Genomic DNA, 27,760 nt, shown 5'->3' with positions numbered 1-27,760 from the left:
ATATATCTGCCGAGACCTATCTCAGGTTTATGACATCTGGCAATGATCTTGCACAATGCAGAAAGAGAACATGTTGTGATGAAAATGAGATACAGAGGATAGACAAAATGATCGGGATGGGCAAAATTTTCTCTTTTCAAAAAATGTTCAGCTAGCTGTAACTTTTCGAAAAGCGCATCGAATATTCTCAAATTTTTACTGTAAGTTCATCAACTAAGTTAAGTCAACAGTTTTTCATAGCTCATTATATAAGACCATTTATCAAAATTTCATTGCATTCGGTTCATTGAATCCGGAGATATAACAGCTCAAAGTTGGCTATCGGGTAATTTTACCATTTCCAAGAATCTTTATAACTTCGTGGAGAATGGCCCGATCTTTCCCAAATTTTTACCACTGATACACAACTAGTTGATGAACTTACAGTAAAAAGGTTATTGATGCACCTTTCAAAAAGTTACACTAAGTGGAACATTTTTGGAAAAGTGAAAATTTCCTGTCCCGATCATTTTGTCTATCCCCTGTAGGTATGTAACCTAAAGGAATACACTAATTATTTTATTTACCCTAGCAATATTTGCAACTTTTATCACGCGATATATGGCCCACGTTGATGTCATGGACAAAGAAAACGTCAGTAATACCCCAATGCTATCAGTAACGGTGGGCAGCTCTCTTCACTTCTTCCGGTAGTTCCAGATAATCGTGATCTGGCCATTCCCCGTCGTCTTCGTGATGCGTTGGGCGGTAGTTCCAATGAGCCAGCAATGGTCTACGGTTGCGATCTATCGACAGGTAGTTGGACAGTTCATTGTCCAGGAAGTGTGTTCTGATTGGTAGGGCGTTGCCCGGAATGGGAATGTCTTCCGTTAGGGCCCAGATTGAGATCTTGGACGTTTTGAAGTTCTGAAATTGAGAATAACTTTTAAGAATGGTTCTCGACAATTAGAGAGCAACAAATACCTCAGGAAGACAATGATGCTGTTGACAGTAGTAGTTGGTTGATCCTTCGGAATAGCATCTAGTTCCATCTGGGAAATACGAATCCACTCCAAGATCATTTAAATCGAAGCGAGGTGCGTAGTATGCATCGCTATCTGCCCGCTTACAATAAATGGCACAGCTCATCCATAGACGATGTCCATCGTAAGGGCCTTGTATGCCCAACCCCTTCGGATCCAACCTATTCAGCAATTTACTGAATTCCTTGCATTTAATGCTCGCATAGATCTCAATGGGTTGTCGTTTATTCGCGCAAAGCTTTTCGTCGTCACACACCATCACATCGTAAGCACTTCCATCGCATCCTTCATCCGTATTGACCGGTTTCGGATTGTCACACCGTCTCGTACGTTGCTGGAAGCCTCTCGACCGCGCCAAGCACCCCGAGTTGCAATCCCCAACCATCCATTCGCTCCAACCTCCCCTAACGACGGTGATGGGCTTTTTCTTCTGCTTCACACAACTTCCTCCAATACACCACTAAAAATAATAAGGGAAACGAGGCGAAAAGCATTGCATTACACGATGGTGAATAGCGTGTTGCCTACCATTAGGCGAACGAATCATACCTTACTTTCACCACAGTCGGTTCCCTCCAGGGCAGGTCCGGCGAAATAGAAACCAGTGCGATGAGGCGTACGGCATTGAAGGTTTTGGCAAATTCGCTCCAATCCAGAGGTGGGAGCGGAAATGGCATCTTTATCGCTGAAAATGAAAGGTTGGCAAAGTAATTAGGAAAGATATTGAACAGTGTGTTTAGGAGAAGCATTAGAGGGTGGCAATGGAGCCGCTATCAGGATACACTTTGATCCCTATTGACGATTTGCCACGATATTGCATCGTTTTATTTACAAACTAACAAGATTTCCCTAAATAAATAATAAATGAAAATAAGTGGCGCTGATGACGCAAAACAGCTTTTTTTTGAAAATAAATCTTCAGATATTACTGTTACGAAATAAGCCATTCTACAAAGATATTACTGTTGCTGTGAACCAAGGTAAAATTAATCTCCGGGTCTTAATTAATCAAACGTTTTTCAGTTAGGTAAAGCACACCTTAAACCTTAACCTTAATTTCCTTTCAAGTATAGTTTAGTTCAGTGATCCTTAGCCTTACTGTCTTTACGATATCAAATTGAATTTTTAAAAGAGATGGCGCACAGTTCAAAATTGTTACATCGAGTTCACTGTAACAAAATGACCTCCATCGCTTTCAACACAATTCTCCATCGGATTGTAAAATTACAGGTGGTCTGCAGTATGGAGCTTGCCTACAACTTTGCGTACAAGAAATTCTTTAATATGAAATCGAATGAAATCAAATGGAAATTTCAACGTTCAAATATTTACGTCACGTGTAGTTTTCAGAATTTCTTTCTGTGCGGTTTGTAAGACACTCAAAGCTTTTCATGTACAATTTCCATTATTCAACCCAAAGTTGGTTTGTTTGCTCTGGAAACCTGGAATGATGAGGTGTTTTGTTCCATCTGGGAAAATCCTGAAAATCTAAAAGGATTCCGAAATTTATTACGGAATTTAAAAAAAAACGCGAAAACAATATGGAAAACCTTAATGAAATAATGGAGCCCCTTCTACTGGCACCCAGTGTTCCAATTGAACTAAACGCGAGCCAAAAATGAACTGAGCTTGGATGTGTCATCAAATCTTATGTGCATTCTGACCAAGGTGCTGCCCTAGGACGCATCTGCATACATGATGTGCACAATGATGTGGGATATTTTGGCATCGAGCATTAAGCTTTTGCAGCAAAATCCGGATTTTCCGGTAATCCGTGACCAAACCGGTTCCCCTCTCAATTGAGCGTGAGTTTCTGAATCGAATTAGCCCAAGATTGCTAGAGAATTAGTGAAAAATGGTAGAAACATGACCATTTCAGTTTATCAGGTACCAGGGTACCATGTTGGAATGTTGGCATTCTGCGGGTGCAGCTCTTGTTCAAGTTGCGTTCACTTTCGAGCTCACGTGCGTTCCAAATTTTGAACTGAACAATGTTCAAATATTTTTGATCGCAGCGTGCCGTTTTCGAACTTCAACGCAAATTGATCGCGTTCAAATGCATCACTGCGAGTGGTACCTTCCACAAATTTTTAGCATTACGCCATAGCTTCGTTCAGAGTGGCTACGATGGCGGCCTCTAGCTATCGTCGCCGGATCTCTGGCACCTTTAGGGTGGCGATGTCGATCACCGGGCGCATTGTTCCTTCAAGGGCGTCTGGTGTTGATACGGCTGTCCTTTGCCGCAATTCATCCGGTATTCCAGAATATGGTACTTGCACAACAATGCCAAGTATCCACACAATAATCTTTACACAGCTGGTGGTTTCAACTCGGGTTTGAATTATCATAGAGTGAAAAATGAGTCACTGACCTTCAGCGCTTTGGCAGTGACCCGAGATAATGAGACATAATGAGTGTGTCCTCCCCGTTAATTAGTTCGTCATCCTGCCATCTTGGTGGATCTACCGTATCGCCACCTCTCTCAGGCTATCAACAGAATTAAAACGATCCCCACAAAATCTCAAAAAAAGAAATCCACGCTGAACTGCGAACAGTTACACACTTTTCGACGTTTTGTCTTTCGACGTTTTGTCACCCATTCTTCAAGGGGTCCGGTGTTTTTGCAGCCTTTCAAAGGCGTTCTAAGTGGTTTTAGGGGATATTTCAAATTAATTACTAGAATCCTGCTTTCAATGGGATTGTGGAAGTTTCAGGAGCGTTTCGGGGCATTTCAGGAGCGCTTAATGGGGTTTATGAATGCGTTTGAGGTGGTTTTAGGATCCTTTTAAGAGTGCATAAAAAGGGTTCAAGGGATTTTTCGAAGCATTTCAAAAGCCTTTCAAGAAATTTCAAGAGTTTTTTAAAGGAGTCAAAGAAGCCTTTTAAGGGAGTTCAGAGGTATTTCAAAGGTATTAAGGTATTAGGTTATTACAGTTCGATCTCCTATCAGACGCTTCCACCCACTTTACGCCCATCGCGTTTTCCAGGCTGTCTCCCAACGAATTCAGTTCATTTTTTTGTCTGTGATAAGTCTATAGTAAGCACTAAATGCACTGAATAAATCAGCTGGATTGGATGCCAGACAACTAAGCAATTGCGATGGGCGTAAAGTGGGTGGCAGCGTCTAATAGGAAGTTCGAATGTATATTACGGGGTATTTACGGGGATTTCAGGAGCGATATGATAATATAAAGCGCCTCAGAGACCTTCTAGACCCCCTTGCTGAAACCGTGAGATACCCTAATCACTGTGAGACCCTGAGGGCCCCTGAAACGCTTCTCAGACCTCCAGGTGCCCCTGCAACTCCTTAGGATCCTTGAGGCCACTTGGAACCCCCCCCCCCCCCTGAAGCGCCCCTGTCATCCCCTGGAACGTTCAGTGAAGAATTAGCTACACGTTGAAGTACACATAAATAAAAACAAAAAAAAACCCGCAACACGCATGAAATCCCCCAGAGAAAACCTGACACACCTGTAACTGCCCTGAAACCCCTTCAAGCGCCCTTGAGACTCCCTGAAATGCTCGTGACACCCCTAAAGCACCACTGAGACGCCATGGAACTCCCTTGAAAACATCTCGGTGCCCCTGAAACGCGCCTGAGAACCCCTAAGGGGCCATCTATAGATAACGTAGCAATTTAACCCATTAACGCCCAAGGTGTCTCATAATTTAAATCTTTAAATAAATTTGTTACCAAAGGTCAAGTTCCAATAAAATAAGCATGATTTGACGAAAAAAAATGGAAGTCTATGGTGTAGTTCCAAAAAAATTCTTCATTGTTGTAGGTCCTCAATATCTGATAATTTTCTCGAGTTCTATTTCAGCACAACTCCTACGCTATCGTTATATTCTGATCCGTATAGATACAATACAGCGCTAAACAAGTGAGAGTGATGATAACCACTCAAAAAGAATAGAAAAAAGGACTTATAAATTGGGGCAGAAATATAACCCGATAAACGGCTAAAAGTATGCAATACATGGTCCTTGTAATTTCATTTAGCTTCGACTGCAGTGTGTAAAATTTCTCAAATTTATTTCTTTAAACAAATCAAATAAAGAGTACTCACTATGTGTAGCACAACCAAACGTTTAAATACTATAGATGTTCTATTTTACACAGATAATGATTTCTAATAAAGTAATTGAGTTTTTCCTTCAGTACCTCACAAACTCTCTTTAGGTACTCACCATACGTAAGCTTTTCAGAAATTTTGCATGTTTTAAAAAGAAAATCGTGTTAAGTATTGTTCCTTTTAATTTAAACCCTTTAACAGATATATATTTCGATGGCAACTATAAAGTTGTCTTTAGTGCCTAGTACCGCCTTCTCGAAGGTACGTGGTTGCCCAGCAGAAGAGAGGAGGTGAAAGTTGCTGCGGTGATCGAAATTATCCGAGGATGGCTGAAGAGGAACAGTAAGCCGAAGCGTCACAACGGTAAATCAGTAGTTTTCATTGGCTCACCGAGAAACATCAATAAAACAGTTAAATACCAGTTAACGGTGATTAACACATCCAATTAATTTAGAATTACGTATAAAAGTCTGAAAAACATAACTCTGGAGCGAAGCACATTCCTGGTAGAAATCCCTGAAGGAATCCCGGGAAGATTAACTGAAGAAATTCTGAGAGGCAAATCTGGCAGAATTCTGAGGGAATCACTGCTAAATGCTTGGTAGGAATCCCTGAAATAATCACAGAAGAAACCCCGGGAGGAATTGCTGTATGAAACCCGAGCGAGGATCCCAGCTTATAGAAAGAATTCCATTAGGATTCTCTGAACATGTTTCAACAGAACACTTTGAAAGTATACTAAAATGAATCTGTGGTGTAACTCCATCAGAAATCTACGAAAGAATAGTGGTTAAAATTTCTGAAAGAATCCTTTCAGGATTTTCTACAGCAATTGTGGCAGAAATCCCTTAAGTTATTCTTGAAGGATTCCCGTAGAGAATACCTGATGGAATCTTTAGAGAGATTATGACAGGAATGCCGGCTAGAAGCTGAGCAGCTATTCCTGCAATAATCATAGAAGATGTCTTTATGATCTAGGGTTGTCTGAAAAAATCTCGGAAGAAATCTATATTTTCTCATTTTTTTGGGAATCCCTTAAGGAATTACAGCAAGAAACCTGAACGGAATCTATGAAAGAATTCCAGCACAAATCCCTGAAGGAGTGCAGAAAAGAATAACTAAAAGAATCATTTCAGGATTTTCCAAAGCAACTCTTGCAAAAATCCTTGAAGAGAACTCCGGAGCAATCCGTACAGTAATCTCGGAAGCAACACCTGAAGGAATCCCGGGAATAAACCTTGAAAGACTCTCGAAAGGAACGCCTGGAGCAATTCTGTAAGGAATTCCTGATAGTCTCTCGAAAAAACCTCAGTTCATCTAATCTCATCTCAATTCTTCACCCTAATCTCTAGCCTCTACCTAACTGTCTTCTTTGCCCTCTATTCCAACCCTCTATCCTACGCTCTATCGTAACCTTCAACAATATCATCTGCACTACCCTCTACCATAACCACTGCCCTATCCTTCACCGTACCCTCTAGTCTATATTGTGGTTAATCGTACCACCTACCCTACTCTCTACCCTAACCTTTTTCCTACCCTCAACCCTACTCTCTATCTTACCCTATCCCCTACCGTCTACCCTATCTTCTACCCTAACCTTCTACTCCACTCCCTCTACTCTATCCTTCACCCAAACCCTCTACCCAACCGTCTGCTCCACCGTTTACCCTACCCACTACCCTACCATCTACCATGACCCTCTACTCTTATTCACATATAGCCCGATCGATAGATACCCATATTGCATGATATCATAGCTCAAACTACCATTCCGTGGCCGCCATCTTGGATATGGTCCATCATTTTGGATTTTGAAATTGAGTCAAATATCGATTTTTGACATCCAATCATGAAGCCCGATCGATAGGTACTCATATTGCATGGTATCATAGCTCAAAATACCATTCTATGGCCACCGTCTTGGAGGTGGTCCGCCATCTTGGATTTCAAAATGGCGTTAAAGATCGATTTTTGACTTCTACTCATCAAGCCCGATCGATAGATACCCATATTGCATGGTATTATAGATCAATCTACCATTCCATGGTCGCCATCTTGGATATGATCCGCCATCTTGGATTTCAAAATGGCGTCGGATATTCACTTTGGAGTTCAACTAATGAAGCCCGATCGATAGATACTCATATTGCATAGTATCCGAAGCAGCATTACCGTTAAAAAGCATATATTCTGGAGTTTTGACCGCCATCTTGGAACCTGAGTCGCCATCTTGAATTCCAATACCCCTACTACCACCTTCACATCCTAAGGAATGTGTATGCCAAATTTTATTGAAATTTCTTGACGCATTTCATAGTTATGCCAATGTTCCTGCATACATATATACAAACGTACATACATATAAACATACAAATAGACAAACATACAAACATATAAACATACAAGCATATAAACATACAATCATACATACATCGACTTTTGTATGTATTGCTTAACAACTCTGCCGAAGAAATGTACTATAAATTATTAATCGTTGTCAAGATTCCAGGGAAATATTTTTTTCCGCATTGGAAATGAAGCTCATAGATCGTGACAATATGAAATCTTTGCAGCATCGTTGACGCCATCTAGTGAACCAGTCACAAACTATATTGTCCACAATGTGCAAAGTATGGGTGTGGAGAACATCTTCTCTGAAGAAAGTATTCTAAAATTTTGCGTAATTCTAGAGATATTCACATCAAAAGGACTGTCCTATTTATAGGACGCTGGGCGTTCAGGACATCTGTCCTATAAATAGGACGCTGGGCGGATATGGGTTAAGGGGGAGCGGGGGAGTGGAAATTCTGATATTGATAAGTCTATTAGAATGGATTATGAAGGGGGGAGAGTGTTGAAAATCAGTCAAAAATGCTACGCCGTTTATTGATGTTCCCTTAGACCCCATGGAACCCACTGGGACCCCCTGAAGCGTCTATGAGACCCCCTGAGAATCTCCTGAAACCCCCTGAGAATCATGAACGCACCAATAAGACACCGGAGCCCCCTGATACCCCTGGATTCCCCTGAAATACCCGTGATACCGTCTGAAACGCCTCAGAGAACCCCGTGAAACGCCCCTGAACCCCTCTGAAATGCATCTGAGACTCTAACCCATCTTGGAGATCCCCTGAAAGTCCTTGTAATCCCCTGGAACTCCTGCGGCTATTTTAAATGACCCTGAGACCCCCTAAAGCCCCTTCGAGCCACCATTGAACCCCCTAAAACGCCCTGGGACTCCATGAAGTGCCTCTGATACCCCCTCATGCGCCCCTGAGATGAGTTTGAGAGTATTTCAGGGGACACATTTTCTCCATGTGACGCTATACGGTAGCTCCCCTCCTAGCTTTACGGTAGCTGGGCAAGCAGCGGAGAATGTTGAAAGCTTCCAATATCCTGATAGCCATAATGCGGCCGGGGATGGCACCATGGTCGACATATCTGCACGGATCAAGAAGGCAAGGGCTGCTTTGGCGAGTTTAAGAAATGTATGGAAAAACAACCAGATTAGTCGACAAATTTTCAAACGACAGTTAAATCTATGCTGCTGTGCACGTTCCCGTCAGAATACCTCACTCTGTCGCTCTTTAAGAGGCTCCACTTAAAAATTTATGAGTTTGATCGCCGAACTTGAAAATGGGTATTTTTAAATGGAGCCTCTTGAAGAAGGACAGAAATAGCAATGAAAAAAATGGGTATTCTGACGGGAGAGTGTACGCCGGTGAAACTTGGTGTGTATCAATGGAGAACACTCAATGGCTGCAGGACGTCATCAGTAGATGCCTGCGGTATTTAATGCGTGGAGCATCCATATCATCGAAAGCCGACAGCCACGTAGACTATTTTCTAACCAAAGCCTACGATCCATACAAATTTCAAATCTTTTGTATGGACAAAAGTCTACGGGAGGTTGGGGAGAGTCTGAGATGATCAAATTTTGGTCTACACGGTTTAAGAATAGTCCCTCAGACCTTCCGATGGATTTCCTCCAAAATCCAAAATCCAAAATCTGTGGAATTTATCCAGGATTTTCTCCTGGGTTCTTTCTGGGAATCTTCCATGAATTCCTTCTGAAAATGCTGAAGAAGTTGCTTCAGGAAGCCCTCCTGGAATTGCTTGTGAAAACATTTCAGAATGGGCCCGTCTAAAACTACGTAGGCTCTAAGGAGAGAGGTTAGATCTGGCTAAAGGCTATGGTCCATACAACTTTAGTAAATGTTGAATGCATGGGCAAATGTTATTACAAGTTTTATTTTTGTGATAAACGTGCTATTTTTAACTTGTTAATTTTGTCCCATGTTCAATTCACATTCGTAGTGCTTTGACGTAATAGAGCGTCATAAGATCGCATCAGTCTCATATTGATGGCCTACATTTAGGTCATTTCGAGCAAACACCAACTATCAGATAACGGAATCGTTCCCTAACAGGGACATCTGTTCACGCCCAAGCGAGAACGGAGCACCATGTTACAGCTCCACATGTTGTGCAAACGACGAGACACAGAAACCCGCCGAAACACCCAGAACATCGGGAAGCAACGACGCGGACGCGCCGAACGGGCACGAGATGCGAACTCACCCGAGAGAGTGTCATCATCATCATCGCCCAGCAGGGAGAGCGACGACGACCGTCATCAACGCATTAGAGAGAGCGATGACGAGAGAGAGAGAAGGCGGCAGCGCCAGCGACGACCAGCGCGGCTACTCGCGTTGCATTGAGAGTAACCACCGCGCGCCGCAGACGGCGGAGCACGTGATGATCTAGCGTGTTCGCGCGGGTGCGCGAACTTTCTAGATTTTAATTTGTTGCCTTATATAAGCAGCGCAGTTGCGCAAGCCCAGTTAGTTGTAATTTTGATCCCGCGAAATAAACATCGTAGTGTAAGTGAAGTATAAAAGTGAATATTTATTACCAAGTCCGAATCCCACAGTCCAATCAGTGGAGTGGAAGGAACCCAACCGAAGTGGTTCACCGAGTTATAGCTGAAGGACTAGTTAAGAGTGTGATTTATCCACTAGCGCCTGAAGCTACCGTCATACCCAGTCAGAGCCTGGAGGAGGCTCTAACATTGGTCCTGATCGAACCGGATATGCGAGCCAGGACGGCTACCAGCGAGGATTACAGTGTGAAATCCTACCGAGAAGTGAGCTATCGAATCGAGAGTGTGAAACCGAACTGAAAAGTGAAAATTAAGCTGACTGTAGTGAGATTGAACTGCAAGACCAGAGTTAAAGTGTGTTGTGAACCAGAACCAAGAAGAACTGTGAATTGTACCAGTGCTAGAAAAGTGAACAGAATGTCGGTCGGTCGAACGCCGATTAAAACGGCGGTGGATCCCGAGCAGGTGAACATGCTCATCCACCAACGAGGAACAGTGAAAGGAAAAGTGACGAAAATCCACAATACGCTCGAGAATGCTGAAGACCATCCGGAATTATTGAGTGTGCCACTGTTGAAAGTGCTCCAGAAGAAATTGGAGATGCACTACAGTGAGTATGAGGCTATCCATCGCGAAGTGTTGTCAGTGACGCCGCCATCCAAGGTTGAAGAGCAGGATGAGAAGCTGGCAGAGTTTGATGAATTGCACACCGATGCCTTGGTCAGGCTGGAGCAGCTGATGGAGAGTCTCACCAAGCAACCTGCGAATGTCAACGCTGGAACTGCACCTCCCGTTGTGGTGCAGCAATCCCTCAAAGCTCCGATACCCTGCTTTGATGGGAAGACGGAGAACTGGCCAAAGTTCAAGGCAAGGTTTTCGGACGTGGTGTGCAACAGCAGCGACTCGGATGCCGTCAAATTGCATCACTTGGACAAAGCCCTTGTCGGTGATGCCGCCGGCCTCATCAACGCCAAGATGATTACTGACAACAACTTCAAGGAAGTCTGGAGGCAGCTGACCGAACAGTTCGAGAACCCGAGAGTGATTGTGGACACCCACGTCGAGGGATTGATTTGTCTGAAGCCGATAGCGAAGGGAAGCTACAAGGATCTTCTGGAGCTGATCAAGACCTGCGAGCGCCACGTAGCTGGGCTGGAGTACCAGGGACTGAAGGTGGATACCCTCTCCGGCATCCTCATCACCAAGCTGCTGACGTCGCGGCTGGACGACCACACCCTCCAGCTGTGGGAGCGTAACCAGAAGCACGGTAAGTTACCCGACTTCAGCGATACGATGCGGTTCTTGAAAGGTGAGTGTCAAATACTTGAACGATTCCAACATTCTCGCCATCCTTCGAAAGATACTCCACCTAAACCTCAACCCAAGTCTCTTAACCAAAAGGTTCATTCTGTCACATCCTCAAACCAATCCAGCCAATGTCAGTTTTGCAATGACGACCACCGTCACTATGAATGCCCGAAGTTCAACCAAATGTCTGTTTCTGAGCGTATCACCAAGGTGAAGGAGTTGAAGATATGCTTCAATTGCCTTCGGCCTGGACATCGAGTTATCGATTGTTCCACCAAGAGAGTTTGCGCGAAGTGTAAGAAGCGACACCATACGCTTCTACACGAAGAATCTTCTTCTAAGCCCCAGTCTGAACCCCTTCCTCAGAAGAATGATTCTCCAAAGGTAAACACGGAAGTGAGCAATACACCCAAATCCCCAACGTCACGAGCCCCAAATACCTCGTGCTCATGCAGTAATCCCCAAACCGTGAAAACCGTGATGCTGTTGACGGCCGTTGTTAACCTCGAAGATTGTCGTGGTAATGTGGTTCCGTGCCGCACCCTTTTAGATAGTGGATCCCAAGTGTGCTTCCTGTCAGAAGTGATGGCCAACCGATTGTCCATTCCCCGTGAGTCTGTAAGCGTTCCGGTTACAGGAATCGGTGAAGCCAAGTTCTATGCTCGTGAGAAGCTGAACGTGTCAGTTTACTCCAGGTATTCGAACTTTTCTACCACCGTCGAGTGTCTGATTGTACCGAAGGTTACTGGAATTATTCCATCGTCGAAGATTGATATCTCCTCCTGGTCGATTCCAGCAGGGATACAATTAGCCGATCCCGAGTTTTTCGTGCCAGAGCGGATTGATATGCTCATTGGTGCTTCGAAGTTTTTTGATTTGCTTAAGTCAGGTCACCTCCGACTAGCAGATGGTTTGCCAAAGCTCCATGAGACCCATTTCGGATGGGTTGTTGCGGGTGAGATAGACGATCGTGTTGTCAATACGGTGCAACAAGTGCATTCCGCCACTGTGGATTCTTTGAATGATACCGTGAAGAAGTTCTGGGAACTGGAAGAGATTGCTGATACCCCGAGCCTAGGAACCGAGCAGGACGAGTGTGAGGACACCTTCCAAAGGACCCACCATCGAACACCATCTGGAAGATATGTTGTGCAATTACCCTTTCGAGAAGATGTCGACAAGCTTTGTGACAACCGAGAGATGGCTCTCCGTCGTTTTCTTGCGTTGGAAAGACGACTCGTGAAGGATCCTACCCTGAAGGAGCAGTACGTTCGATTCATCCAAGAGTATGAGGAGTTGGGCCATTGCAGAGAAGTGGATGAAGTCCGCGATCATCCATCGCATGGACGCTACTATTTACCCCACCACGCCGTGTTGAGACCATCTAGCTCCACAACCAAGCTACGAGTGGTTTTTGACGCCTCGGCGCGACCATACCAAGGCGCAAAGTCGCTGAATGACGTTCTGCAAGTCGGTGGCAACGTACAAAATGACTTGTTCAGTATTCTCCTTCGATTCCGCAGACATGCCATAGCTTTCACTGCCGACATCACGAAGATGTATCGGCAAGTGCTGGTTGATCCATCGCAGACTTGTTACCAAAGGATTTTCTGGAGAGAAAGCCCAGACAAACCACTGAGAGTACTGGAGTTACATACCGTAACGTACGGGACTGCCGCTGCACCGTTTCTAGCCACTAGGTGTTTGAGCCAGTTGTGCGAGGACGAAGGAGGCAGGTTTCCAGTTGCAGCGAAAATAGTGCGAAAGGACTGTTACGTCGATGACGTCCTTTCAGGAGCCGAGAGCGTAGAAGAAGCAGTTGATGCCCAGCAGCAGTTACAACAGCTGTTGCGATGTGGTGGATTCCCGATACATAAATGGAGTTCGAATTGTCCATCGATGCTTACCAATGTTCCCGAGACAGACCGAGAGAAACTGATACGCTTGGATCAAGAGTCGACCCGAGAAGTAGTCAAGACCCTGGGACTGACTTGGAGCCCCAAGGCCGATGAGTTTGTGTTCGTTACCAGTAGTTGTGCCAAGGTTCCAAGTAGGTACACAAAGCAGATGGTATTTTCTGAGATTGGTAGACTGTTCGATCCGCTGGGCTTGGCATCACCCGTTGTCGTTGTTGCTAAGATGCTAATGCAAGAGATTTGGAAGTCTGGTCTACCATGGGATGCCGAGCTTGATGGAGAACTACTTCAGTGGTGGCTGACTTTCCGTGACGCTTTACCAGGAGTTTGCGATTTGAGCATACCCCGCCGTGTGATTTCCCAACAAGCCGTTGCCCTGGAAATACACGGATTTTCAGATGCGTCGATTCGAGCGTACGGAGCCGTGTTGTATGTGAGAAGCATTCTACCAGATGGCACTGCACAGCTAGCCCTGTTGTGCAGTAAATCGAAGGTGTCGCCTATCGCTGAGGTGAGCATTCCACGCAAAGAATTGCTGGCTGCTCGTTTGCTGTCTCGACTTGTGGTAAAGGTTATTGATTCTCTTGAGCTGGATATTTCCAATGTGACTCTGTGGTCCGATAGCCAAATTATACTCGCATGGCTCAGAAAACCCTTGGCTTCACTGCAGATCTTCGTCCGAAATAGAGTATCGGAAATCAACAAGGAGACTAGTGGCTACACATGGAAGTATATCCCCACCAAGGAGAACCCCGCGGACATAATATCAAGAGGCATGCTCCCTAATGCTTTGAAGTCAAGCGAGTTGTGGAGGAACGGCCCACAGTTTCTATGGGAATCTGATTACCAAGTTGAGTCGCCAGCAGATATCCCAGACGCGGAGCTGCCGGAGATGAAACAGATCGTAGTTTTAGCGTCAACCGCCTTCAATAGAGACCAACTTCCCGTATTTTCTAAATACAGTTCCTTCCGTAAGCTTCAGCGAGTGATAGCTTACGTCCAGCGTTTCATCTCAAACTGTCGTGAGAAGGATGACAAGCTCCGTGTCAAACAGAGACACACCAGTATTCCAGAGCTCCGTAAAGCAATGGAGCTGATTATAAAGATCGTTCAGCACGAGGTTCTTGGAGATGAAATCAGACGGATTAATCAAAACGAGCCTTGTAAGAAAATTGCACAGTTGCACCCTATATACCAGGATGGAGTTTTAAGAGTCGGAGGGAGATTGAAACACTCACCCATGATGTCAGAAGCAAAACACCCGTACATACTTCCGAGGCACCCGATTGTTGACCTACTGATTCGAGCATACCATTTGGAGAACCTGCACGAGGGACCGTCTAGTTTGCTTGCGAACCTGCGCACTCGTTTCTGGATACTAGACGGACGATCGGCCGTGAGAAAAGTCACCAGAGGTTGCGTCACCTGTTTCCGTGCAAACCCAAAATGTTCCACGCAGCAAATGGGCAATCTACCTTCTTGTCGGGTAACGCCGGCTCATCCATTCGAGATCACGGGCGTAGATTATGCAGGACCTGTATATGTGAAACAAGGGCGCCACCGACCGAGATTAGAGAAAGCATATCTGGGAGTCTTCGTGTGCATGGTCACAAGGGCTGTGCACCTGGAGTTAATTTCCGACATGACCACCGAATCCTTTGTTGCGGCATTACATCGATTCACCGCAAGAAGAGGAGTACCGAGAGAGATCCATTCTGACAATGGATCTAACTTCCGAGGAGCGAGAAACGAGTTGCACGAGCTTTTTGAGTTATTCCGATCAGAAGCGTTGGGGAATGAGATTAAGGATTTTTGTCATCCAAGGGAAATTTCATGGCACTTCATTCCTCCTGAAGCGCCAAACTTTGGGGGAATTTGGGAGGCTGCTGTGAAAAGCGCAAAATTCCATTTGAAAAGAACTCTCAAAGACGCTCGGTTAACATTTGAGGAGTATGTGACAGTCTTGGTTCAGGTTGAGGCAATTCTAAATTCAAGACCGCTCTATTCCGTATCGTCTGACCCGGGTGACCCTGAAGTGATCACACCGGGACACTTCTTGATTGGCCGGCCCTTAACTGCCATACCGGAACCCAGCTATGAGGGTAGCCCGGTCAATCGTCTAAGTCGTTGGCAATACCTCCAGAAACTGCGAGAAGGTTTCTGGCATAAGTGGAAGCGCGAATACCTTCAGTCCCTTCAAGGTCGAAACAAAAACAGGACTAAGCAGCCAAACATCCAGCCCGGCATGATTGTGCTGCTCGAGGAGAAGGACACACCGCCACAACGATGGAAACTTGGAAAGATTGTGAGAACCTACCCTGGAACCGACGAGTTGGTTCGTACCGTCGATGTGCAGGTCGGAGATTCCATCTACAAGCGACTGATAACGAAAATCGCCGTATTACCAATTGAGGACAACATCGCGTCAGAAGCTTCTTCAGAGAGCAAGTCTCAGCCCGGGGGAGTATGTTCACGCCCAAGCGAGAACGGAGCACCATGTTACAGCTCCACATGTTGTGCAAACGACGAGACACAGAAACCCGCCGAAACACCCAGAACATCGGGAAGCAACGACGCGGACGAACGGGCACGAGATGCGAACTCACCCGAGAGAGTGTCATCATCATCATCGCCCAGCAGGGAGAGCGACGACGACCGTCATCAACGCATTAGAGAGAGCGATGACGAGAGAGAGAGAAGGCGGCAGCGCCAGCGACGACCAGCGCGGCTACTCGCGTTGCATTGAGAGTAACCACCGCGCGCCGCAGACGGCGGAGCACGTGATGATCTAGCGTGTTCGCGCGGGTGCTCGAACTTTCTAGATTTTAATTTGTTGCCTTATATAAGCAGCGCAGTTGCGCAAGCCCAGTTAGTTGTAATTTTGATCCCGCGAAATAAACATCGTAGTGTAAGTGAAGTATAAAAGTGAATATTTATTACCAAGTCCGAATCCCACAGTCCAATCAGTGGAGTGGAAGGAACCCAACCGAAGTGGTTCACCGAGTTATAGCTGAAGGACTAGTTAAGAGTGTGATTTATCCACTAGCGCCTGAAGCTACCGTCATACCCAGTCAGAGCCTTGAGGAGGCTCTAACAACATCGAAACGAAAAGGTCTTGTATTGAAACTCGAATCAGGATGCCCCCTTAGGATTAGAAATTCCTAGACAAAACACAAACTATGAAACTAACCAATGCAACGAACAAAAGGCAAACTGCCAGAGAAAATACGATTACAGGATTGACTTATGGACCAACAACATTCATGAAACCTCGTCATCCTGTCATCGGAAATTGTTATCCACTAGGGTAACAGGGCAAAATGTATGTTCTGTGTTGTATACGTCCAATTGTATTGTCCTAGTTTATTACGCATTTATAAAGTTCCACTACAAGATGTTATTTTAATATGCATTTGTAGTGTTCCACTAGATTTCGTAATAATGTTCAGCCGTTTCTCTTCCTTCCAACGTTCACAGCACAGTGACAATATATCGAATAAACGAGTTATGCAATCAAGCGAACTGTGTCGCATTAGCTTAACAGTAACTATCTCTCAAATCTATCATCTTACGCATCCATGCATCAATGTGTGAACCCTCTGCCAACCATATTCCACCAACACTCCGACATCCGCATGTATTTGTGCAGACGCAAAGGTATATTCGATCTGCTGTGGATACAAACGATTCCTCTTCCCAACGTTGAGCTGGAACCTGGCTTGCCAGGCGCCATTGTCGCCTAAAATAGAAGATCACCAACATTCACACACTGAGGATGCCTGCTAGTCCCCGGCAGATATCTCACTGGTTCCTTGAGTGAGTGTAGCTAGTCTGCCGTATAGCATCCTATATAGCAGCTACGGGCGGTCAATCAGGCTCAAGCTCTACGCTAAATCTTCAGGTTCCGACTCACTCAAAATGCAAATTTTCGGTAATACCAATCCATGTTGTCAATAATGATTTTCAAATAACTCAAAGTACACATGTACACTGTACAGCTGGGTAGATTATTGGTTAAATTTGGAAAAAATCCACAGCTCAGGTGAGATTTGAACTCACGACCCTTATTCGCTCGACAAGTGCTTTACCAACTAAGCTAACGAGCCAATTAATGACACGGCATTTTAGTTGTCATAAGGTAATAATTACCTGAATTATTCAAATCTCATCGATCTATATCATCTTTCCCTAAACCGCAAATATAAACATTTCTCGCGTTTAGTATCATACAGGCGTATATACAATGATCGATTTCTCTTCATCGATTGTCTCTTCTTCAAACAAAAGTAACAAGATGCAAGTTTGATTGAACTTTTTTACGTTTGGACGCAAGATCGTATCCCAACCTAGCGTTTTATGAGCAAAAAGTTCAACTTTACTTGCTTCTTATCACTATAATTTGGAGAAGAGAGAGTCGACGAAATTCGTCGGACGATGAGAAATCGATCATGTTACTTTCGCCCTCATTTAAACTCAATCTAGAATTGCTACCTGGAAGGCGATTAAACGCGTCGTTAGCATTCTGTTTGATACGACGGGTAACTACACTGCCCTGAATCGCATATCAGTCCCAGTTTTGCTGGATTTCCTATGCATATGGGACAAATATGCGATTCACGGCAGTACAGTAGAGATAGATGCTCGAAAACGACTCACTCAACGTGCATGGTTGTATTTGCGGTTTAGGGGAAGATGATTTACCGCCAAGGCACCATTCACCGTGGGATCTAAGAGGATTTGGGGCGAATATAGGCTGTCATTTGACACCAATCTTATAAACATTGGTGGTGCCGCTGTTTATTGCTTTCATTAGAGGTTAAAATCAAAGTAATATTCACTAAAGTAGAGACATTTTCAAAAAAATTGGTGATATAGTACAATTAGTAGAGGGTAGTAAGGTCGCCTGATTCCGCGGTAGGTCACCATTCACCGTGTGTCAGAAATTTTATTCTATTTTGTTTAAAAAAGATCAAAACAACCCAACCTAGTGAATTTTCTTCGTTTTTATTCATTTCAAGTAATAACTTGCCAGATTTAATTAGAAAAACGAATGTTCAAATTTTCAATTTTTTTCTAGGCATATGGGACAATATGGGGCACGGTGAATGGAGACCATTGATTTTTAGGGTACCCATTTACCGTGCCTTTTTGTTTCATATAAAAAGTACGAGTAATCGTACTTTCTTGTTAAACTTTCTTCGGTAATGCAAAATACATACCTAATATGTGAACTTAATTGCTTCTTGGTGGAATAAAAACGTTACTACATTTAGTTTATCGCTTAAATCACCTTAGCGCAGTTTTGTTTTTTCACTATGAATGCATTGAACGAGCAGAAAACCGCTTCATGTAAACACACTTCAGTGTTATAATGGTACTTTAAAAAGTTTCTAATGAGCGTTTGGACATGGTTAAAATTCATTGGCGTTGTATTGGTGAAATTGAAGAGAAACTGTCATACCATTCAATCGTAATATGGAAATAATGAAAAAATATTCGCAGGCACACGGTGAATGGAGCCTTGACGGTAGATCGATGAGATTTGAATTACTCTATGACAACTAAAATTCCGTGTCATTAATTGACTCGGTAGCTTAGTTGGTAAAGAACTTATCTAGCGAATAAGGGTCGTGATTTTTTTCCCAATTTAACCAATAGTCTACCCATCTGTACAGAGTGGCTCGATTTACCGGATGACTCTATCATTTTAGGTTGTTTTTCAAGTTCCGAACCAACGATATTCGACAGTACTCGTACTTACTACAATTGGCTAACATACTTACACCAGCAACACCTCGCATTGTTTTTTAGAAGTAAACACTTGACCTGGATATCCTTGATACTTCCATGCATCCAGCTCTTTCTTCGTCTTCAAGGGTGCGTCAAATAAGCAATCTGCCCAGCTAAAAATAAAACATTGTTACCAAAAACGGTTTTTAAGAATCTTCAATACCATACTCACGTCAACTCGCGGATTGCTGCGGCACTACAACTAGACCACGTGGTTTCGCCTTGAGTTCCCCTTGACGGAGACATCACATATCCATCCTTGGCGCAAACGTTTCCCGCCGAGTCATGATGCATGCCTAAACTAAAAACGATTTCTATCAATCATCCAAGCTTTCAACACTTAAAAATCACAGTTCTGATCTAACCTATGTCCAATTTCGTGTGCCGCCACGTAAACCGACGTAAATCCAGCAGACGGGTACGGTTTACCGAAGACACTCGTCGTTCCAAACTCTGCAATAACGCATGAATACTTCCCCAAACAAATTCCACCGACCGTAGCCAGGCCCATCGTCACGCCATTTCTTCGTCCATTTTCGATCGCATAAAAATCCAATCCGGACACGTATAGTGCCAAATCCCAGTGATTCGCATTGCTGTCGTCGCCTTTGTTCAATTTATTTTGATACAAACAGAACGAATCCAGCAGAGATTCGCGTTCGCCCCTGTGGTGCGGCATATCGTCCGGTTGCCTTTTCATTATTTCCAAATAAACCACCGTAATGTCCACGGGGGTTCCCAGCGAGGGATGGTGGTAGAGAGCTTGAATGGCATTTACGTACGCCAGAATGAAGTCTTTCAGCTTGAGATCATCACTGTCAAAGTGAGGCGAGAATATCCTGTAGGCGGCTTCGTCGAAGAACAGACCCAACTCGATGGTCAACTTGCGAAGGCGAGATGTTCCGCTGAAGCCCGGTGGTGCGTAGAGATCTTCCAGTTCTTCAAGACCGTCGAGCGTGTAGTTTTTCTCGTTCAGGGTGTCTCCAAGAAGATGAATATCTGATCGGTTAGCAATGGCGAGTAAATTTTTGCGATTTATCAGATCTTCTGTGAAGATGACATCTTTTAGGGAAGTCTTTTTGACTAGATGGAGATTTTGTGATTCTACTATGAAATGGGTGAAGAGGGGAATTAAACTGCGCAGGCGACTGTTCAGTGGTTGAATTTCCAATGTTTGGTTGGGCAGGAAGACGATGCCATGCTGTAAGATAAAATTATATTGTTAGGGGCTGTCCATAAACCACGTGGTCATTTTTTGGGAGATTCCAAACACCAACCCCCCCCCCCCCCCCTTCGCGTGGTCTTTCGTTCATACAGAGCTTTTTAATTTTGTGTGCTCCTCCACCGGAAGCTATACCTACATATATACAGTCCCACCAGGGTGGATAGGGGATCATAGGCCAACAACCTTATATAACAGTATATATATATTAGAGTGGGTCATCGTTTATATGGAAAAATGAAAAATTCAATGGTATCCCATCAGATCAAAGCTTTTTTGATCCCATTTCAGAACCCAAATAAGTGTGCAAAATTTGGGCACGATCGGTTATGTCTACGTTTTGCGCATGGCGTTTGAAGTTTGTATGGGGTTTTACATCGGAAAACATACTTTTTTGCATTTCTCTCATAACGAGCTCGAATTTGTCTAAAACCATGTAACCGATAAAGTGAAAACATAGCCTAAGGTGTCCTGAAAAACTTCGTCGAAGACCGCGAAGTGATCTAATGCTTATGAAAACAGTTATAGCGTTGGCATTGCTTATCGAAACAGCATGATTTTGTTGCTATTGTTATTCCTTTACATGTTAAAACATAAACACATGCATGTGGTTCACTGCCTATAACTGTTTTCACAAGCATCGGATCGCTTTGCGGTCTTCAACCAAGTTTTTCAGGACATCCTAGGCTATCATTTTACAGTATCGGTTAAAAAGTTTCAGACAAACTTTTTCAACTTATGGCTAAAATGCAAAAAAAGTATGTTTTCCCATACAAAATCTCATACAAATTTAAATTGCAATGCGCAAAGTGTAGACGCAACCCATCGTGCTCAAATTTTGCACAGATACTCAGGATCCGAAACGGAACCAAAAAAGTTTTGATCAGAGAAAACGGTTCCGATGACCCACACTAATATATATATATATACTGTTACTGTTATGCCTTTGCTACGGGTATATAGTATACTGTTCCCGAAACCCAAAAATCGTGCAGAAACCGAAAATGAAAGATTACGAACTAATTCAACGGCAACACCATATACCATATACCAATGGGATGTAATCGCACTGTGTTTCAAGCAGAGACTCAAGCCATATTAGAGTGTGCTAATACTTGCCTGAGGAGAAATTACTGGTTTGCAAAAATCTGCATCTTCTCAGACAGTTAAGCTGCGCTACACGCTAAAACTGCTCAGCACTAAAATGTGTAAGACCTACTCATAAGTGCATAATTTCCAGACCACACAAAAATGAGTGACAGTTACACATTCTCAAAAAACAGCTCGTACACTCGTCTAGATGCGAAATGTTGATTTTTTTTTGTTTTCCAAGGTCACTAGTAAACCTAGCTAGATTGGCGTACAAAGAATTTTGCGAATTTAACGATTTTGCGGACACTGGAGCTGATTTTGTAAATGTGCAAGGGTTACACATTTTTGGTGTAGTCTGGAAATTATGCACTTTAGTGCTGAGCGGCGTTAGCGTGTAAATGGGCTAAGGGCATTCCTCAAGCAAAGGCGGATAACAAAATGATAACAAGTTCTGTTACCTGGTTATCATTCGTTTGATAATTGAGTTTGTTATCATTTAAGTTGAATTAAGAGCCAACATAACAAAAACGGTAACTCATATTTACTTCTCGGATACCAAAACGATAAGATGTTAAGTTATCGTTGAGTTCAAGTTGATAACTAATTGTGTTATACAATATTTTGTTCAACATTAAATTTAGTTATCAACATAATTGATAACTGGTTTTGTTATCAATTAGTTATCCTTCAGTGCTATTTTATGGACCAAAATAGTAAAACATGGTCAGCAATTGAAAAAAGTTTCTTATAATCTGCAACCAATGTTTTCAACTATTGTGCCCAGGCGGGTCTCAAACCCTGATCGAGCGATTGTCGGTCGCAGCCGATAGCTCATATACCAATGGGATTCAGTGAGAGTGAGAGTAATTGAAGGCTACGCTTTCGTACTACAGTCGCATTGAAGGTGGAAAGCGGAATCTATTTTTAGATTTGAAATTTATCAGTTTTGGGAAAGCTTTGAAATGTGCGTTTTGAAACAGGTCACATATTTTGTTATCATTTAGTATTCTTATGTTATCGCGATAGACCAAAATTATCGATAGCTAAATTTGTTATCATCTGGTTATCATCAAATGGAAAAGATGACAACAAAAATAACAAAATGATAACATCGATAACACAGTTTACTATCAAAGTGATATCGCTGTGTTATTCGCCTTTGCTCGGGATGCACGTGAAAGAAGTGTCTTCGTTGGCACAGTGACTCCCAAACTATCTACCTCAAAATAAAACTTCATCGCTTTGTGTTAGCTTTCATCGTGCACCTTTTAACATTCGCACCTTTGAACGCTATGGCAGTTCATATCCGACATGGTCTTCCCGTAGCAGTTCCCGTAAACCATAAATCCCAGGCGCGTTTTTACAGATATCGGTTCGTTCCACTTTCCTTCTAGACTTTTGACCCCTGACCCGACATTAGCGTATTCTAGTCCGGTTAGAAGCCATGGGCTGACGTTGTGGTATTCTTCGAATGGTAGTCCTGTAAGGTGTGGAAACTTCCTCTGTAGATCGGAGAGCGGCAATGTATGTTGTCGATTTTTTAGGGATACTAAGGTACTTATAGCCGAAAGATCGAACCTTGAGAAACTGTTGACTCTAGAAATTTGTAGGTTTGGAGTAATTTCCTACTTTACGTTGGTTATTCGGTCCTTCGATGCTAAGTTCGTCCGCAAGGCCTTGTTCAAGTAGAGTGAGTTCGGGTCCGTCGTCGAAAAGCGCGTATGTCCGCACAGCTTTATTTGGACCGTAAAGCAATTAGAATAACTAGCACAAGTGGCATTATGCGAAACAACACCGATGATTGCCCTTGATGCACGTTACAGCTTGGATCCGTTCCTGTTGTCTCTGCTGTAGAGACGGTCGATGGTGTAACCACCGATGGCTTGGAATTCTCTGGTTTATGGAGCAGTCAAATCAAGTAACGGTAGATGTTAAAAATGCTAGTGGTTTCAGGGGTTTCCAGGAAGTTTAGGGGGGGGGGGCTTAGGGAGCCTTTCAAGGGGTTAAGGCGGCGTTACTGAACCGATTTCTAGGGTTTCAGGTGCGGAGGTTTTAGGGAGATTTCGGAGGCACTTCAGAAAGTTTCAGAGGATTTTTTGCGAGTTTCAGAGAAGTCATAGAGGCGTTTTCGGGGATTTTGGAGGGTCTCAGGTGCGTTACAAGGGGCCCGATAGGAGAGTTCTGGACGAGTTTTTTATAGGCCCCACCTGAAACATCCGAAAGCCTATTTAGCCCCCCCCCCCCCCACTCTCCCCCCCCCTCCGAAATACTCTCAAACGAAGCATGAAGCCTCCCAAAATAAAAACTTCTGAAACGCATCTGAGTCCCCCTGAAACGTCAAATCCCTTTAAACACCCTGAAACGAATTGAAACGTCCCAAAAAGTTAACTGAAACATCCTGGGACGCCCTGAAACTCATCTGAAACATCCATGAAACGCCCTGTAACACATTGAAACGCTCCTAAAAGCCCCTCTGAAACATCATGGAACCTTCAGAGGCTCCTGAAACCTCCTTAAAGCCCCCTGAAACCCTATGGAACCCCCCTTAAATACCTCCGAAACCTCCCTGAAATTACTCTAAAAGCTCCCGTGAAACAACCTGGAACCCCCTGTATTGTCCCCTAAACGCCTTTGAAACCACCCTGAAACTACCCTAAAAGCTCCCCTGGTTCAAATTTGGGAAAGATTGGACTATTTTACATGGAATTAGGAAGATTCTAGTAAAAGGTGTACATATCCGATTGAAAACTTTGAACTGTTATATCTCCGGATTCAATCAACCGAATGCAATGAAATTTTGAGCATTCATGACCTATGTAAAAAGCTTTGAATAACGCTTCACTTAACTTAAAATTATATAAGGTACATCGGGGCAAGTTGAAACGGGTGGAGCAAGATGAAACAGCGCACAGTGGAAAAAAATAGGTATAAAACGCGAATAAATTCAATATCTCTGCTCGGAGTGGATGGATTCGAATGAGTTTTTGACACAAACTGCAAAAATCTCTACAGTTTCAGATAAAAAGGGTGTCATTCGCCGCACGATGCTGGAAATCAGTGTATTGAGCTCGTTTTACCCCGCTCTCTCTTTTTCACACCTTTTTGAGAAAATCCTCATCAATTCCCGACTAGCGTGCAAAATAAATGACTTATTTAACTCGTATTTGTAGAAACTTCCATTGTATCGGAAATTTGACATTAGATTGCTCCTTCTCTTGTCGATTGCATTCCACTCCGGACGGAGATGCATGTGAAAATTTAAAGAAATAGGGGATATCGGGGTTATATGAAAATATATCAATTTTTAAGGCCGTGCGGTGAGCCAAACCAGCACCATTCGATACTACGGAAGTTTTAACACAAACACGAATCAAATAAATCATTTATTTTGCACTCCAGGATTTTTCCAACAAGGTGAAAAAGAGAGAGAGTGGGGTAAAACGGGCCCGATAGACTGATTTCCAGCATCGTGCGGCGAATGACCCCCTCCTTATCCGAAACTGTAGGATTTTTTGCAGCTTGTGTCAAAATTTCATTCCAATCCATCCACTCCGAGCAGAGATATTGAATTTATTCGCGTTTTATACCTATTTTTTCCCATTGTGCAGCGGGTTAACATGATGTTTTCCAACGATGGTGAACAGCTTGAATGCCATAACACATAGTTTTTGATTCAAATAATGTATTGCCGAAAGAAAAATTTCCAAATTGTATTCAAATCTATTTCAAAACTTCACGTTTCCTCTTGCACCACCCGTTTCAACTTGCCCCGATGTACCTTATTAGGAAAAAAGTTATAGCGATTTAATTTATTATATGGATTTTTAGTAAATTGGTCTATTTTTAAAATGGATCCTATTACTTGTTTCAATTTACTATCGATATTTTGTTACCTCCTTTCAATACATTTCTATATATAAGTCAATTTGAGGGAATATAACTGAAAAATAATTAGGGTAATTGATCCGATCATGGAGGAGTTAAACACTGGGTTCATGTTTAAAACACAACTGTATCGCCCCAAGCAAACTTTTTACATGGTTTGAATTGAAAATAATAAAATCCATCCTTAATCTACGAGAAAATAACGAAATATTGCCACTTTGATGTTGTTATGAGCATTTTTTCGTTTTTATCTGAAAGAACACTGTGTTCCTAATGTTGCGGTATTTGTTCATATTGTTGCGGTATCCCTTTGAAATCATATGGGATATCACAACATTAGGAATACTACCGCAACAATAGGAACACAGCAGCAAACATATCAAGGAAAATATTTATTTAAATAGGTTTTAGGGCAAACCTTAAGCACACAAAAGGTGCAATCTCATAATTTAAGCATAATACATCTATTAAAAATACCTTTTGGTAACATCATTTCAGTCGAAAAAGTGCTGAATTGTCATTACCGCAACATTAGGTACTATCACAACGAAGGCAACAATTACCCTACCATCTTAAATTTTGAAGCGATATTGAAGCTTTGCAAATTTGGCGTTTTATTTGAATCTTATCGCTATGATTTTGTTTCGTGTTGACAATTTAAAGTTAAGCCAAAAGTTGTTTGATGTTTATCATATAATTGATTTGTCTTTATTAAAGAGACTTTCAGCCCTTGGCTCTTTATCATATAAGTTATAAACGCTCAAAATTTCATTACATTCGGTTCATTGACCGGAGATACAGCAGTTCATCGAATTATTATGCCTTTTATAAGAATCTTTCTGACTTCATGTAGAATGATGCACTTTACGAAAAGTTACAGCTAGTTGACCATTTCTTGAGAAGTGAAATTTTTTCCTGTCCCGATCTGTTGTTCTTATTCTTCTTCTTCTTTATGGCTCGACGTTCGCATAGGAACTGGACCTGCCTCTGTTCAACTTAGGGTTCTTATAGCACTTCCAGTTATAAATTGCCTGCCATTACCATGAATTGCATGAATTTGTATATAGTAAGACAAGTACAATGATACACTATGCCCAGGGAGTCGAGAAAATTTTCCCGACTGGAACGGGGATCGAACCTGCCGTCTCCGGATTGGCGATCCATAGCCTTAACCACTAGGCTAACTGGAGATCCCGATCATTTTGTCTATGCCCTGTATTATGATTATGTATGATGAATTATGATTTCTTGCCTAATTTCATGCTGTTTTGTAACAGCTGTTTTAAATAGCAAACGGTTGGGTAACAGTGCTGTTGAATTTGCAAGAAATGAATAATAAATGAAACAACACAGTTACCCAAACGTTTACTAAAACAGCATCAAAATAGGTAAGAAACCAGAAATCATAATACCCACGTTGTTTGCACAATTTCATTGCAGAAATGGAGAAATGATCATCTCACCATAAAAAAAAATCCAGCTCACTACTTTCCATTTAGTACTTCACCGATTTCGATCTATAGATAGAGCAGATACCTTTATATCTGATAACGGGATAAGTTTGTATAAATAAATTGAAATACGCCCAAGAGGGACGGAAGAAATTGATGCTTGCTATGGTTGTTCCGCCATTTTCATGTGATGGTCTAGTCTAGACCGTCTAGATATGTACGCGAACTACGATGCAGTCATTGAATACTCACAAAATTTTGAAAATCACAACTTGTAACAGCTGCAGACGAGTCACGATCCACATGCAGGTAGTGGCAATCATTCGTTGATCTATGAAGATATTCTTCCGAGCTTCCATTCCCATTGCGCGTCACAAATCTGGTTTTGGCTGTCACTAGGTTTGTACGTGTTCTTAAATTAAGTTTAAACTCGTCACTTTGAAAAGGCACTTTCAGTACAACATTTTGCTTTTCACTAGCTTTGAACAGAGTTTCACCCCTAGGAGGGGAGAACAACTCAAACAGTGGTAGTTCTTCACGATGATCACTTCCGAAATAATAGCTCAATTCACGTTCGTTCATCAAATGTGGCAATTCGTGAAACTCCCAGGACTCCACATGGTTCACTGTGTAGCTCAACACTAGTATTGCATGCACCACAATTCTCGTAACGAACATTGTATTACCACTTTCAAATTACATTGCTGCAAATCAGAATGCCACCTTCGAACACCAAACTGTCGCGAATCAACTGTTAACCGAAACTGTCTCCTGCCGGTAAAAGCCCCAACAGTTTTATACTTTCGCCTAAAAGAAGCCGGCATGTGTGACCCATGAGACCTGCTGGCTCGGTGTTTACCGTCATGCATCTCCAAATGTGACATTGCTTACCGCAAAACCAGTAGCAATCGGCATGTCACATATTTCCCCCCGATATGATATTGCAGTGTACTTTGGGTTCATTCACAAATTTCATAACGCCAAAATTGGCCTTTCCTGACACCCACCCACCCCTTCGTAACACTATTTATATGGGGAAAAATTTTATTTGTTCGGGCTGTAACACCATGAAGGACACCCACCCACCCCCTCCAGCGTTATGACATTTGTGAA

General features: G+C 43.0%; 1 protein-coding gene across 1 annotated transcript; it reads right to left on the bottom strand.

Moving 5' to 3' along the window:
* Nucleotides 1-530: 530 nt before the first annotated feature.
* LOC109416187 (A disintegrin and metalloproteinase with thrombospondin motifs adt-2-like) lies at nucleotides 531-27,590 on the bottom strand. Its single transcript, XM_062848761.1, has 7 exons — nucleotides 26,900-27,590; nucleotides 19,363-20,198; nucleotides 19,170-19,298; nucleotides 18,991-19,110; nucleotides 1,572-1,707; nucleotides 964-1,482; nucleotides 531-906 (listed from the first exon to the last, which is right to left on the bottom strand). Exons 1-7 carry the CDS (start codon nucleotides 27,323-27,325, stop codon nucleotides 655-657), a joined length of 2,418 nt encoding a protein of 805 aa, XP_062704745.1. The 5' UTR covers nucleotides 27,326-27,590; the 3' UTR covers nucleotides 531-654.
* Between the last annotated feature and the right edge of the window lie 170 nt (nucleotides 27,591-27,760).

The sequence above is a fragment of the Aedes albopictus genome, chromosome 2, assembly GCF_035046485.1.
Source record: "Aedes albopictus strain Foshan chromosome 2, AalbF5, whole genome shotgun sequence".
Lineage (NCBI taxonomy): Eukaryota > Metazoa > Arthropoda > Insecta > Diptera > Culicidae > Aedes > Aedes albopictus.
This window is presented reverse-complemented; position numbering and strand designations above follow the sequence as displayed.

Bases quoted from the DNA above. Each gene is read 5' to 3' on its own strand.
- LOC109416187 (XM_062848761.1), bottom strand. From the start codon at position 27,325: ATGTTCGTTACGAGAATTGTGGTGCATGCAATACTAGTGTTGAGCTAC. The intron at 19,299-19,362 runs GTTAGATCAGAA...AATCGTTTTTAG, and splicing joins GCACACGAAATTGGACATAG to TTTAGGCATGCATCATGACT. The intron at 1,708-18,990 runs GTAAGTATGTTA...TTTCATTTTCAG, and splicing joins CAATGCGAGGTGTTGCTGGT to CGATAAAGATGCCATTTCCG.